The sequence below is a fragment of the Solenopsis invicta genome, chromosome 7 (assembly GCF_016802725.1).
Source record: "Solenopsis invicta isolate M01_SB chromosome 7, UNIL_Sinv_3.0, whole genome shotgun sequence".
In the NCBI taxonomy this organism is placed as follows: Eukaryota; Metazoa; Arthropoda; class Insecta; order Hymenoptera; family Formicidae; genus Solenopsis; species Solenopsis invicta.
This window is the reverse complement of record NC_052670.1, coordinates 13,753,379-13,766,510: the sequence shown is the minus strand read 5'-3', so window position 1 is coordinate 13,766,510 and position 13,132 is coordinate 13,753,379. Positions and strand designations below refer to the sequence as shown.

The following is a 13,132-nucleotide window of genomic DNA, read 5'->3' as shown; positions in this document are numbered from 1 at the left end:
AGTTGACGGTCGCTCGTTGACGACGGTTGTTGTTATGTTGCTGACGTCTGGAGCCTCGTTTCGGTGACAGACGTGTTCTAATAAACGTCTCAGTTTCTTTTAAAGAATCTGCCCAATTATTTATTGTGCGTGAGTGCGCGTGAGTGCCTTGTGCCACCGTCGGACGTAACATCCCGACAACCAAGCTGGAAGGCTTGTTCTTCCAGAATACATTATTAAGGCGTAATAAAGGATATTGTTGCATATATTGCTTATTTTTCCAACTTTACGTTGCATGTTTACAATTGCACTATCATTTCCTGTATTAAAATTGGTCTCATTATTTGGCTAACGACAAGAAAATTATTATAATTTAATTCGTACATCCATAAGTAGCAATTCCATTTGCACAAAAAGCAGTTATTAAACCTTTATTAATACCGTCGACGTCTTTATTTGATTGGTATAGCAAAGTAACGATTCCAAGTGTTTCAATACCACGTCTTGTGTTGCATTAAGTTTATATTATTTTTGTTACTATTGTTCTTTACAAGTAATAAATAAGATGGCAATTGATCCAGCTAAATCGATTCCTGCATTTTTTGCTGGACAAAGCATATTTTTGACGGGTGCGACGGGATTTTTGGGTAAAACCTTTATTGATAAGGTATTACGGTCTTGCCCAGATATTCGTGAAATATTCGTCTTGATACGTCCAAAGAAAGGACTAAGTATTAACCAAAGACTCGAAACAATATTAAAATTACCGGTAAGTTACAAACTTTTAATAACAACGTATTTTTTAAAGAATTCTAAATATATTTAAGATATTATTTGTATTTACAAGAATAGTAAAAAGAGTTTTTTGTAGATAATACAATACTACAATATTATTTAAAAAAAGTGATTTCTAATATAATTTTGTGATATAAAAAAAATGGTATGTTTATAAAAATTGGAATACACTTAAGCTACTTAAAAGGATTCTAAAGTTATACAGCTTTACGCGTTTGTTTAGCACGTTATTTTTCTAATTGTATTTAGAGATTTAAAATTATTTTTTTACAATTAAATTGTAGATACAAATGACACTTAACCCGAGCGACTTTATGCCAAAAAAAAAATTTTTATATATATTTTTTTTAACTCCTAGCGTTTACAATATGTCCAGATAAGACATTCAGCAATATGTTTGGCCGTGAAATAGAGTTTGTATTTGATGTGCCCTGTGGCACATACAAACATTAATAATATCTTGACTTTAGTTCGTAATTAGGTCTTGAGATGTCTTCTTTTTTAACCTCCTGTTATTGTTGCTTCTTGTCATTGGATGTCAGGCTGAAGTGGTTTGAGAATCTGTCCATATATGTCTTGATTCTTATCTTCTTCCAATCTCATCCCTTACCGTGGGTATGCTCAGATCTCTTACGGAAATGAACTATTAGAAAGCCAATAATCACTATTGACTTACAATAGTGATTATTCATTTTCTAATAGTGATTATGTAACATCCATTAATTGGATTATTTGCAGTAATCATTTCTTAATAGTTTTTGAATGAGTGATTATTGATTTCATAATCAGGTTATTTGCAATAATCATTGCTCAATAGTTTTTAACTGTAGTGATTATTAATTCCAAATTAGATTGTTTGCAATAATCCCCAATAGTTCTCTTATGAAATGATTATCGATTCCATTAATCAAATTATTTTCAATAATCAGCAGCACACTACTTTTAATAGTTAATATATAAATGATTATTAGTCGACTATTCACAATAAACTCAATAAGAACTGGATCGTTTTATATACATTTATTAAACGCAAGTATGGTATAAAACAGGTATACCCACATAGAAATTGACCTCCAGTGGATGTCCATCGCCTTTTCATGGCTCCATGGGGCGTCTATCTCCATGGTGGAAGTCAGATGGACGTCCATTAGAGGTCCATAAAACCTCCATAGCTCCATGAGATTTTACTTCCATCATGGAAATCAAATAGATCTCCATTAGACATCCATCCAACCTCCATAGCTCCATGGGATTTTATTTCCATTATAGAAGTCAGATGGACGTCCATTAGAAGCCCATGAAACCTCCATAGCTCCATGGGATTTTACTTCCATTATGGAAGTCAGATGGACGTCCATTAGAAGTTCATAAAATTTTTATAGCTTCATGAGATTTTACTTTCATCATAGAAGTGAGATAGATTCCTAAAATCGTATAATGCGTATAACGAAATCCTTATTGATCACCAAAAGTTAAACAAGGATAAAATGTTATATTACGTACATCATGCGCTCTCTTTACGGAATTTGATCATTATCTCTTTATCAAAACAATTATGCAACTAATTTGTAACAATTATAATAACTATGACAATTAAAAAAGCGTCATATATGTTTCTTTAGTAATTCTTCCTGGTGAATCAATTCTCCTCTACAGTCATTTTTGACAATTTGTTTATAACAATTAATTGCAAAATTAACTTTGGCAACGGGCTTTTTACGTCATTAATGTTTTTTCATGCTCTGATACTATTTCTAATTGTTGTTTTTTGACTGATTTGGCCATGGGCAGAAACAGATTTTAATTATTTATATAATTTATATTAAAAATATCTAAGGCTAAATAAACAAAGGATTAATAAGAGTGTTCGCGCGATACTCAAGACGCCAGTTTCTTCTTGTTCGAATTAGTTTTACTTCAAATATAACTTTTTATTAACAATCTCACAAGTGTACGTTTACCTCATTGTCAGTGTTAAGATACTAGGTTATCGTTCTGAAGATCTTAGGTTCGAATCCCGCCGGCGCCGATGCGTTTCAAAAATTTATAAAATAATACGTAATTGTAATCAGTAAATTAAAATGTTATATGTGAAACAGTGAATACAGATTAAGCTATAAAAATAATAAAATCTGTTAAAAAAAAATTTTTTTTACCGTCCACTGAAAGTCCGAACCTCCACGACAGACGTTCATTAATAAGCCATGTAACGTCTGCTGAGACTCCATAAAGCCTCTACTAATAATCCACGTGACGTCGGTTTGTCATCCACTAAAACTCTATGAACTCTTTATTAATGATCCACGTAACGTTTAATAAACATCCATTGTTAACGTCTAATGGACGTGCGCAATGGGGAACTGTGGATGCCTAGTGGCCGTCCATTGGATGTTCATGGGACGTCCACTGGAAGGTCCGAACCTCCACGACAGACATCTATTAGACGTCCATTGGAGGTTTTAGTTCTATGTGGCTAGGTATATAACAGATATGTATACAGGGTGTCCCAGACCAATGTATAAAGATTACTACGAAGGTAGAAGGGATCGAAATTAATTAAAAAGTCTAATAACAATTTGCGATATTTGCAATAATTTTTGTGTAATAAAATATTAAAGTCAGCCAAATAAGAGCGCGCGGAGAGGAAAACGGTTGGTCTTCTGAGCCGTAAGACCGCCCGGCTCGACGCGGTGCGGTGCCAAGCTATCCTTTCCCTCGCCGCGCGCCACTTACCGCCGCTTACAATCGGGTCGCAGTGGGCGGTCCTACGGCTCAGACGAACAACCGCTTGTCTCTCCGCGCGCTCTTATTCGGCTGACCTTAATATTTTATTACTCAAAAATTACTGCAAATATCGCAAAATAATACTAGACTTTTTTATTTATCTTGATCCCTTCTACCTCATCGTCATAATCTTTATACATTGGTCTGGGACATCCTGTATAGGTAAAACGGTTTTTATACGTTAGTGCAATATACGTTTATAATAATCGTTCTTATTACGTATATATAATAGGGAACGTATTTTATACGTTGAAAAATAGTTTATAAAATGCCAGAATTGTATTTACATTTATAACACGTATAAAAATACTATCAAATGTTGAAGAGTAACAATCAAAGATGTCAAGTCCGTTCAGTTTCACTCATTGTATATGCTTATGTCTGATTGGTATGAGAGATGAACAAAGAGCGCACGCTGTCGTGCGATGCAATGATATGTACAAAAAAGTTTCTGGTAGCGTTGCGTTTGTCTCTCTATCGTGTCGAGTGGAAACGGTTCTTTGTTATTAACCTTTTATTTTAGTTTTCAGTTTTTTCAGATGTCTTAATAAAATCATTCACTTGTAGTCGTTGTTCAGTTTTTCTCTCTATGCAGATCCGAAAAACTTACATCAAATACTATCATATCCTAATTAAATAAACGTTTCTTAAATACGTTTATGATTTGTAAAAGTTGTCCTTTTAAATAACGTATTAAAAATAGGATTTAATATCCAGGTATAATATACTTTTTAAATATGTTAATAAAAGTTTGAGCGTAAATTATATTTATACGTTTTCGTTGGAGCAATACTTAAACAAATAATAAACGTATTTCATAACACATTTGGTATAGCTAATTAAAGATTGATTGAAAACGTATATTATTTATGAAATGAAAAACATTTATAAATTATTTTGGAAATATCAAATACGGTTAAAATCCAAGACATTCAATTATTAATAGTTATTTTACGTAAAAACATATTACGGTGCTTTCGAAAATCAAGCGATTTGCTTTGGTTTTGAGTCTCGAAGCTTTATCGCGACGCCAGTCTTTATGCCTTCACGGCTTGCGCGACTTCCATTAGGTGGCCACGCCGCGGGGGATCTTCTCGTGAGTCGAGTGCGGCCAGAGGCCGCCATATCTAGGCGCCACTGCAACTGTCTTTCTAAAACGCACTTCAATGAAATTTTTGGGAACTGATTATTGTAACCTTCAGAAGAATATTTGCTCTTTTTTTCAAAATTTTTGCCAAAGGGGACAAATCTGAAAATTTTTGAAGATATCATCGAATAACTATAGGGGTTGGTAATAGAGGGTTGGTACCAAAGATCAACGTTAGAGTACTCGAGAAACACTATTCACCCCCGTTAGATTCATCTCCGTACAATTCCATATTCGGATTGGACCAAGGAGGACAAATCTGAAATTTTGCGAAGATGAAGGCGACGACGACGACGATGACGTATCTGAATTTTTTTATGACATAAATCGGGCTAAAAAATACATGCATAATTCATATTTCAGCATCAAATGCACTTACGAACATTATTCTTGTGTCATTTTACTCAGAAAAATCGATATTTGTCACCACTATATTCATTTTTTAATCAAATTAATTAAAAAAAAAACAACTATTTATTTGTAAAAGACTGTGTTCCTTCCTGTAAATGATACGCGGTAGTGTCTTTTAGAAAAACGAAAAAATATACTTAGCACGAGCCGCTACCGCGTCTCTTGATGAATCCAAATCACATCCGTTTTACGTTAGTACATCCGTCTTCGACATATCGATAATTTTTTTTAATGAATCTATTTCTCGGCACTTATAGACGTGTGCACACGTATAATAAGAGCAGGCAAGCCACGTCAATTGTTTTTACAAAATTTTTTACGAAAAAATTATTTCTTTGTAAATATTAATTTTAATATTGTAAAAAACCTTTTTCTTAACATTAGATAAAATAAAAATGTTTTTTAAAGTAAAAAAATCGAGAATCTTTCTCAAAAATTTTTTCCGGAAATTTTCTAGCGGTTACCTATTCAAGTTGTAATCGTAAAAAAATATAATTTTATATATGTTTATATAAATTATATGTTTTATTTACGTTTCATCTTTTCAATAACACATATTGACTCGATACATGTGCTAACACAAAATATTCACATCTCATCACCAGACATCAGTTTACAGCAGTCACAGAGATCAAGCAACGTTAGGCGAGATTACGATTTGAATGGGTGGCCGCTTGAAAACTTCCGAAAAAAAATTTTTAAGAAGGATTCCCGATTTCTTTTATTTTAAGTAACATTTTTCTTTAATTTAACATTAAGAAAATTGTTTTTGACAATATTAAAGTAAATATTTATAAATAAATTTAGAAATATTAATATTTGTTTAGCGGACATTCATAGAAAATCTTATGGTCATAGATACGTCGGACATTGACGTAATATGAACATCCCATAGACATCTATTGGACAGCCAGTCGATGTCCAAGGAAGACTACGGACAATTACGGACGGATCCATTGGACGGATATCCCCACCGGAATAATTGTACGTCCATCGGACGCCCATGTGCTATATGAGTGAACACGTACAAGATGTCCTACACGAAACATTGAGCATGAAAAAGCTATCAGCGAGATGGGTGCCGCGTTTGCTCACAGCAGAACGAAAACGGAATTACATGACAATTTCAAAGCACTGTTTAAGCAGGTTTAAGCGCAATCCAAAAGTGTTTTTGCGGCGTTTTGTCACTGTTGACGAAACGTGGATCCACCATTACACACCAGAAACGAAAAAAAACAGTTTAAACAATGGACTAAATCCGGCGATTCTGCTCCAAAGAAGGCAAAAACAGTTCCATTGGCTGGAAAGATCATGGCCACCGTTTTTTTGGGATTTGCGAGGCATCATTTTCACCGACTATTTGGAGAAGTGAAAGACAATCGGGACAGTACTATGCTGATTGGACTGATTTAACGCTGAATTGAAGAAAAAACGGCCTCATTTAGCAAAAAAAAAGCTATTTCACCATGATAACGCACCAGCTCATTCGTCCGCAATCTTTATAGCAAAACTGGCCAAATTACACTACGAATTGTTGTCTCATCTACCCTATTTCCAGATTTGGCTCCCTGCAATTTTTATTTATTTCCAATGAAAAAATGACTTGGCGGAAAACGCTTTACATCAAATGAGGAAGTCATCGCCGAAACAGAGGCCTATTTTAAGGAGCTCGACCAATCATATTTTTTAAACGTTATAAAAATGTTGGAATATCGCTGGGCTAAATGTATCGAGCTGAAAAGAGATTATGTAGAGAAATAAGTAAAAAAAATTTTTTTTAATGTTTTTTTCCCTAACACGGGTATTTATCAAACAGCCCTCGTAGTGTTTAACTCATGGTGGAACAAACAAAAAGAAAAGTGATACAATCGGGTACACACAAAGTTCAATTGAATGCTTTTTGAAAATATTTTTTTTCTTGAAATCAAGTGGCACGTTCACATAGGTTATTTCATGATATATTTCAGACTCTGTTAAGAAACCCCCTTTTCCACAAAACTATACAGTATTGTAACTTTAGTTTGTCTCGTCCTTTGAATATCGGATCGCTCTTGGTCCAATCCCGAATTAAAGGGATTAGATTCTTTGACACAAATTAGGACCGACGATTGCATGATTCCTCAAAATACTATAGATGTTGAAGCGTCTCATTACGCTGACTTATATTCTAGAGTCACAAAAACATTCGACTCATGACGCACGTTTCTCTAGTGCGGCCACAAGAAAAGTTTTTGTTGTACCTTCTCTGCCTTATCCAAATCCTAACAGTCCCTTGAAGCTATTAATTTTCCCAAGGCTGAACGTAACAATACACTTCCCGATCATAATAGATCATTGTCCATTCTTATAAATTCTTTAGGAATATTCCAGAAACTTTTAATACAATAAGAAAACATTTTTATAAAAGATCTTGTTGGTTTATTTCAGGTATTTGACAAATTACGCGAAACGCGACCTTCGAGTTTTGAGAAAATAATTCCGATTTCTGGCAATACTACTGAGAAGGTATTAGGTTTGTCGGCTGCGGATAAGCAAATGCTAATTGAACGAGTGACTATAATAATCCATTCATCGGCGAGTGTGAAATTTAATGACACCTTAAAATATGCTATATTTACCAATACTAGAGCAACGAGAGACATCTGTATCTTAGCTCAAAGCATGAAAAATATAAAAGTAAGTAAAACGTAGTCCATGTAACATACTTTATCCAAGGAATGTCCAATAGATGTCATTTTGGGATAGCAATAACTATAAAGCTAAATTCGTAATGAAAAACACAGGCAATAAGAATAGGGAATAACAAGATTCAATAGATTTCAACCAATCAGAAACCGCGAGAAATATCTGCGAATCAATCAGAAATCTATTGCCTATTGTTATTCTCTGTTTCTATTGCTTGTGCTTTTGTGAATTCAGCTTAAGATATCCTAGAGGGTCTTAATTGTTTAATGGATATTCTGGGAATGTACAAGTGTTCAAATGTGTGAGATTTTACGGATGTCATAGTCAACGTCCAGAGGAGGTCCATGGAACTTCTTGAAATATCACAAATAAATCATTATAAAGCCTTTAATATTGTATATACATATGATGATAGAATTCCATTTGCCTACACACTGAGAAAAATTGTTTGATAAGATAGTTGTAGTTACTGTCTCACGAAACGATTTTTACTATAAATATATGTATATTTGTTTTGATCAAACATTTTGTAGCCGTAACCAAACAATTATTTTCATACGACTAATTACAAAAAGTTTTGTACCTGTTTTTGGTATCAGTAAGTACAAAATACATTTGATCATTATTTATAACTAAACTTTGGTTGATTTCTCTCACAACCCACACAACACATGGACGTCCCCGGACGTCCAATACATGTCCACAAAAGTCCTTGTAATGTCCTAGTATCTCGTACAACCATAGGACGTTCCAAAGACGTCCGAAGGACATCATAGCTGCAGTATGACGTTTGTAGGACATCCGCAGGACATATTTGGGATGATTCGTAATATTTAACATATTATGTATACATACATAATAAATATGCATCCGAAAATTGCGTTGTTCTTTATATTAAATAAGACATTTTGAAGATGTTCTAAGGACGTCCTTTAAATGTCTAGCAGATATTGGTGGTATGTTCCGAAAAGGTATATACTAATTATCATCATTATCATTATTATTATAACACAAGAATTTTATAAATTATAAAATTATAAAGATAATTTTTCGTGTTAAAAAATATTTAACAAAAGATATATTTAACCATATATAAACATAAACTACAAATTTTGATAATATGAGAAGTTTTAATATACAGTATATAGCTTTTTAATAAAATATATTATTCGTTAATATTTAATATTTCATTATATATAATATTTAAATTATGTAATATTTAATACATATGTATAATACTATAACGATTAATTTAATATGCTATTTAATGGCTATTTTATTTGTGAGGAAAATCCTACTCAAAATATAAATAAATAATAACGTATATTATATCAAGTAAAATTTTTCTCGGAAAAAACGTTTTGGAACGTAAACTTAAAATATAAAGAAAGTAATTATACATCTAGCAGCAAGGTATATATATTTGATTTACAGAATCATATCTGTTTACATGATTCTGTGAATCAAATACATGTATACATTAAAATTCGATTTAATTATAATTTATGAAATCCTGTAATTTCGGATTGAAATGAATTTAACAAGTGAGTGCTGGCACCACCGCTAGACCACGCCGCGAGATCTTCTCGTGAGTCAAATGCGGCCACGCGCGTTATATCTAGGCGCCACTGCGGCCAACTCCCCAGCTAATAACTTGAATAAGACTTTTAGGAGCTGCTTGTTGTAACCTCGAGACGAAAACTCGCTCTCAGTCTTTTCAAATGTGACGTGTGTGTGGAACGCTGTTCCACATAAAATTTTATAATTTTTACATGTAAATAACAATTTGTATTGTTATTTAATCTTGTACAAAAATTAAATATTTAATTCAAATTTAATCTTTTTTTAGTCCTTTTTAACGAAAAGGATACAAGAAATATTTTTTTGTAAATTAAACATTTATAACGTTTTATATTAATGTATTCTGTTTTAATAAATCTATCTGGGTTCCGATTTTATATTTTCAATCTGTCTTAACACCATATTTTCGGTGCAGAAATCTCGATCGATTCGGACTACTTTTTTTTTTAATCGGTTTTAATCGCACATTTTCGGCAGGGTTAATACTACTTTTAGTAATAAATATCATTTTTTACTAAATAAAGTCCTGATCGCGCAATATAAAATAATGTCTAAACAACGTCCATAAAAGTCCTTTTTATGTCCTGCTAAGACGTCCTAACGACGTCCATTTGACGTCAGAAGGCGGTACATTGTACGTCCGAAGGACGTTTCCTAGACGTTTACAAGACACAATTGGTATGTCATCTGGACGTCAAGACATGTCCGACCGCGACGTCCATTGGACGTCCAAAGGACGTTCTTGTGTTGCGTGGGAAGTGAAACCCACGATCTGCGGATTACAGATTTTAATAAAATTTTATGGGTGTGTAGTATTCACACCTTTACTATAGTAAAGCCGTAAGTTGCAGATATTAGGCATTCTTGGATATTCTCGAGAAAATGACGATTAAATACTTCCAGCTCCTATAGTATTGTTACAGAAGAACGATTGTCAAATCAGCGGCGTAGTGTGAGGCGTTAGCACGTTGATTGCTATACGCTCGGAGTCCCAGGTTCGATCCTCGCAGATGAGACTTTTTTTTTATTTAATCTCATATTTTTAAATTTTTATACACAATATTTCTTAAAAACGTCCACTAATTATTTAGTGTTATTCTGTTGGAATGCAATACGTGCCCATATTAAGTACCGTCTTCATGAGCCGTCCTACATGCGTTCAGATAACGCATCTGTAACTACATTTTCGTAACACACGGTCTACACACAAAAAACAACAGACTCTCTGATTCACACGTTTAACTTACAACTGTCTTCACACTCCACCAAGCTTTTCTGTATCAATTAATAAATATTGTACTTCTATATCCTAATCCGAATCTTTGCTGTTACTATGAATTACACTGCTCCATCATATTCCTTACTAAAAATTGAATTGAAAAGTCTTGAACCATTTTTTTTCTATAATGCTTGATAAAGCAGTAATTATTGAGTAAAGCTTATCCAAACAAAGCCGTTCTTTAAATTAGTACCTTATCAAAAAAATTACCTTATCAAAAAAAAGGTAAAAAAGACGTCAAGTGTGTGTATGTACCCCTTAAATCTTCATTTTTTTCTACAAAATCCAAATGGTGGATCCTATCTTTGTATACTCATTAAAAAATTTTTTAATTCTAACCCATGTGGTACTCTCTTTAATTTCTATACAAAACTTAAGTACTATCTCTATATTATCATAGAAAAATTTTCCTATTTTAACCCAAGTCTTATTTACTTAAAAATAAATATCTTAAATTTAATCCAACCTAAATATATTTTTCAAAAAAATGTATAAAATTTTTAAATTACGCCAATTACAAAGAGAATATATTGAAGTAAGACGTAAAAAGTAAGATGTTTAAACATGTTTTTCTCAAGAATTCTTATCCCGTTCAAACTCATGATTCTGGTGCAACCTATGGTCAGTGATGATAGAATGTGTTGTTGTAGTACTGCGGATATGTTGACGGTTTTCTGAGAGTCTCGTGTTTAATTGTCTTCTCGTTTGACCACATAGGAAGCATCGCAATCATTACTCAAAATTTTATAAACAACGTTCCTTTTAGAAATGTCTCAGAGAGGATCTTTATGGACTTTGATAAAAATTCCGAGTTTATTGAGATTACAAAATGCCAATCTAGAGTCAGTGTTATTTACAATGCCCCTGAATTTATTAGATACTGATTGTGAGTCATTAAAATGGGTCGTAAACCAAATTTTAATACGTTCACATTCAAAAGTATTGGTGTAATCTTTTTACACACATTAAGGTTATAGACTAAACTTTCCAATCTTGTATTAATAGTTTTAAGATTATTAAATTAGTAACAAACCGCCTTTCCGCTCCCCCCCCCCTCGGACCGTCCACCGTTCCAGGCTGTCCGGCCGAACAACCGCCGGACAGCGAAAACACGGCGCACAGCGCCAATAAGAATTCTAAAGGGCCTCGCACATAAAATGCATAACATAACATAAGCACAACATAAAACCGATAGGCCAATGAGCATCCAGCATAAAGTCGCTATATTGAATTACATAACATTTTCATTGGTTCGTCGATCTTATGTTGTGCTTATGTTATGTTATGCATTTCATGTGCGAGGCCCTTAACACCGGCGTAGCGCGCGTTTACGCATCCGCGCGTCGACAGATCTCCGCGCGCACGCGCTCGACCGGAGTGGCGGCCGCTGGACCGATCTTGAGCGGCGGGGAGTCCCCCACCGATTCCGTACCGTTCCGTACCTCCGCACCGTCCCTGCCCACGAGACTCGGGTATATAAGCACTGCCGCTCCTAAAGTCGAGACTTCTTCTCCGTCCGATCTCCCGTCCGAGAAGGAAGTCTATCCCGATTGCTCAACGGAGTTAAGTGCCTTAGCTTCAGTCAAGCGATCTTGACGCGAGCCATCCGCTTTCCTAGACCGCCGGTTCACGGACTCAAGTCCATCTTGGGCTCCACCAGGAGATCCTGGTAGTCGGCACTTCCCCGATCTGCCGTCCCGTCTCGGTATCGACTCACGACTTGGGGTGTGGAGTTCCGCGCCTCCACCAAGAGATCTTGGCGTGAATCGATTACCACCGCCGAACATTGCGGTATCAACCGCAGCGCGTCGCGATCGGGCCAAAGTGCACCGCGCGCGCGTCGTCTACGGCCGTGGCCTTCGGCAAGGCCACGGTACCAGCGTGTCAACAAGGATTCCGAATTCCGCGCACCTGTAAATAAACACCGTGTATGATACCACGTTTAAACTCCGACCGTTCCGAATCTCGCGTATACATACCGTCCTTCCGTCCGCGCGTTCTGATTTTCGTTTGTCTGTCCGCGCGTAAATTCTAAGCTTTGTTACGTCCATCCGAGCGTCACCGCCATCCATCCGTCCGTCCGCGCGCCGTGGCCAGAACGCCACGCTTTTGTACATATTGTACCGACCGTACGCGAAATAAAGATTTGCTTATTTATCCAACAACACCCGTCTAGTTCTCTTGGCGACCTCAGTCCGCGTCCTCGTCCGCCGAACCCACGCCGCCCCGTGCGCGGAAAAAGACAGGTCGTTACAAATTAATTGCTCTTATTCCTTGTAGGTCCTATTGTATGTTAGTACAGTATATACAAATATACAGGAACCGTTTATAGAAGAAAAAGTATATTCACCATTTTTTGATTGGAGAAAGATGATCGAAGTGGCCGAGTTATTAGATGATGAGCATGTTTTAAATGTGTTTACGGCTAAGTAAGTTACAAACAAAAATTAATCTTATAAATTTTCTAACTA

General features: G+C 35.1%; 1 protein-coding gene across 4 annotated transcripts in view; it reads left to right on the top strand.

Annotated features, from left to right (window-relative positions):
- The window catches only part of LOC105201568 (fatty acyl-CoA reductase 1), a 31,740-nt gene that overhangs the window by 4,862 nt on the left and 13,746 nt on the right, over positions 1 to 13,132 (top strand). Inside the window, exons 1-3 of one of the 4 annotated variants that reach the window (XM_026137741.2) lie at positions 47 to 748; positions 7,544 to 7,792; positions 12,942 to 13,090. In XM_026137741.2, the coding sequence (XP_025993526.1) occupies positions 545 to 748; positions 7,544 to 7,792; positions 12,942 to 13,090 (602 nt within the window). In that variant the 5' untranslated portion in view covers positions 47 to 544. Of the gene's footprint in view, positions 1 to 46; positions 749 to 7,543; positions 7,793 to 12,941; positions 13,091 to 13,132 lie in introns of those variants that run through there. The other 3 variants (XM_026137742.2, XR_005575250.1, XR_005575249.1) reach the window with 3 other exon arrangements.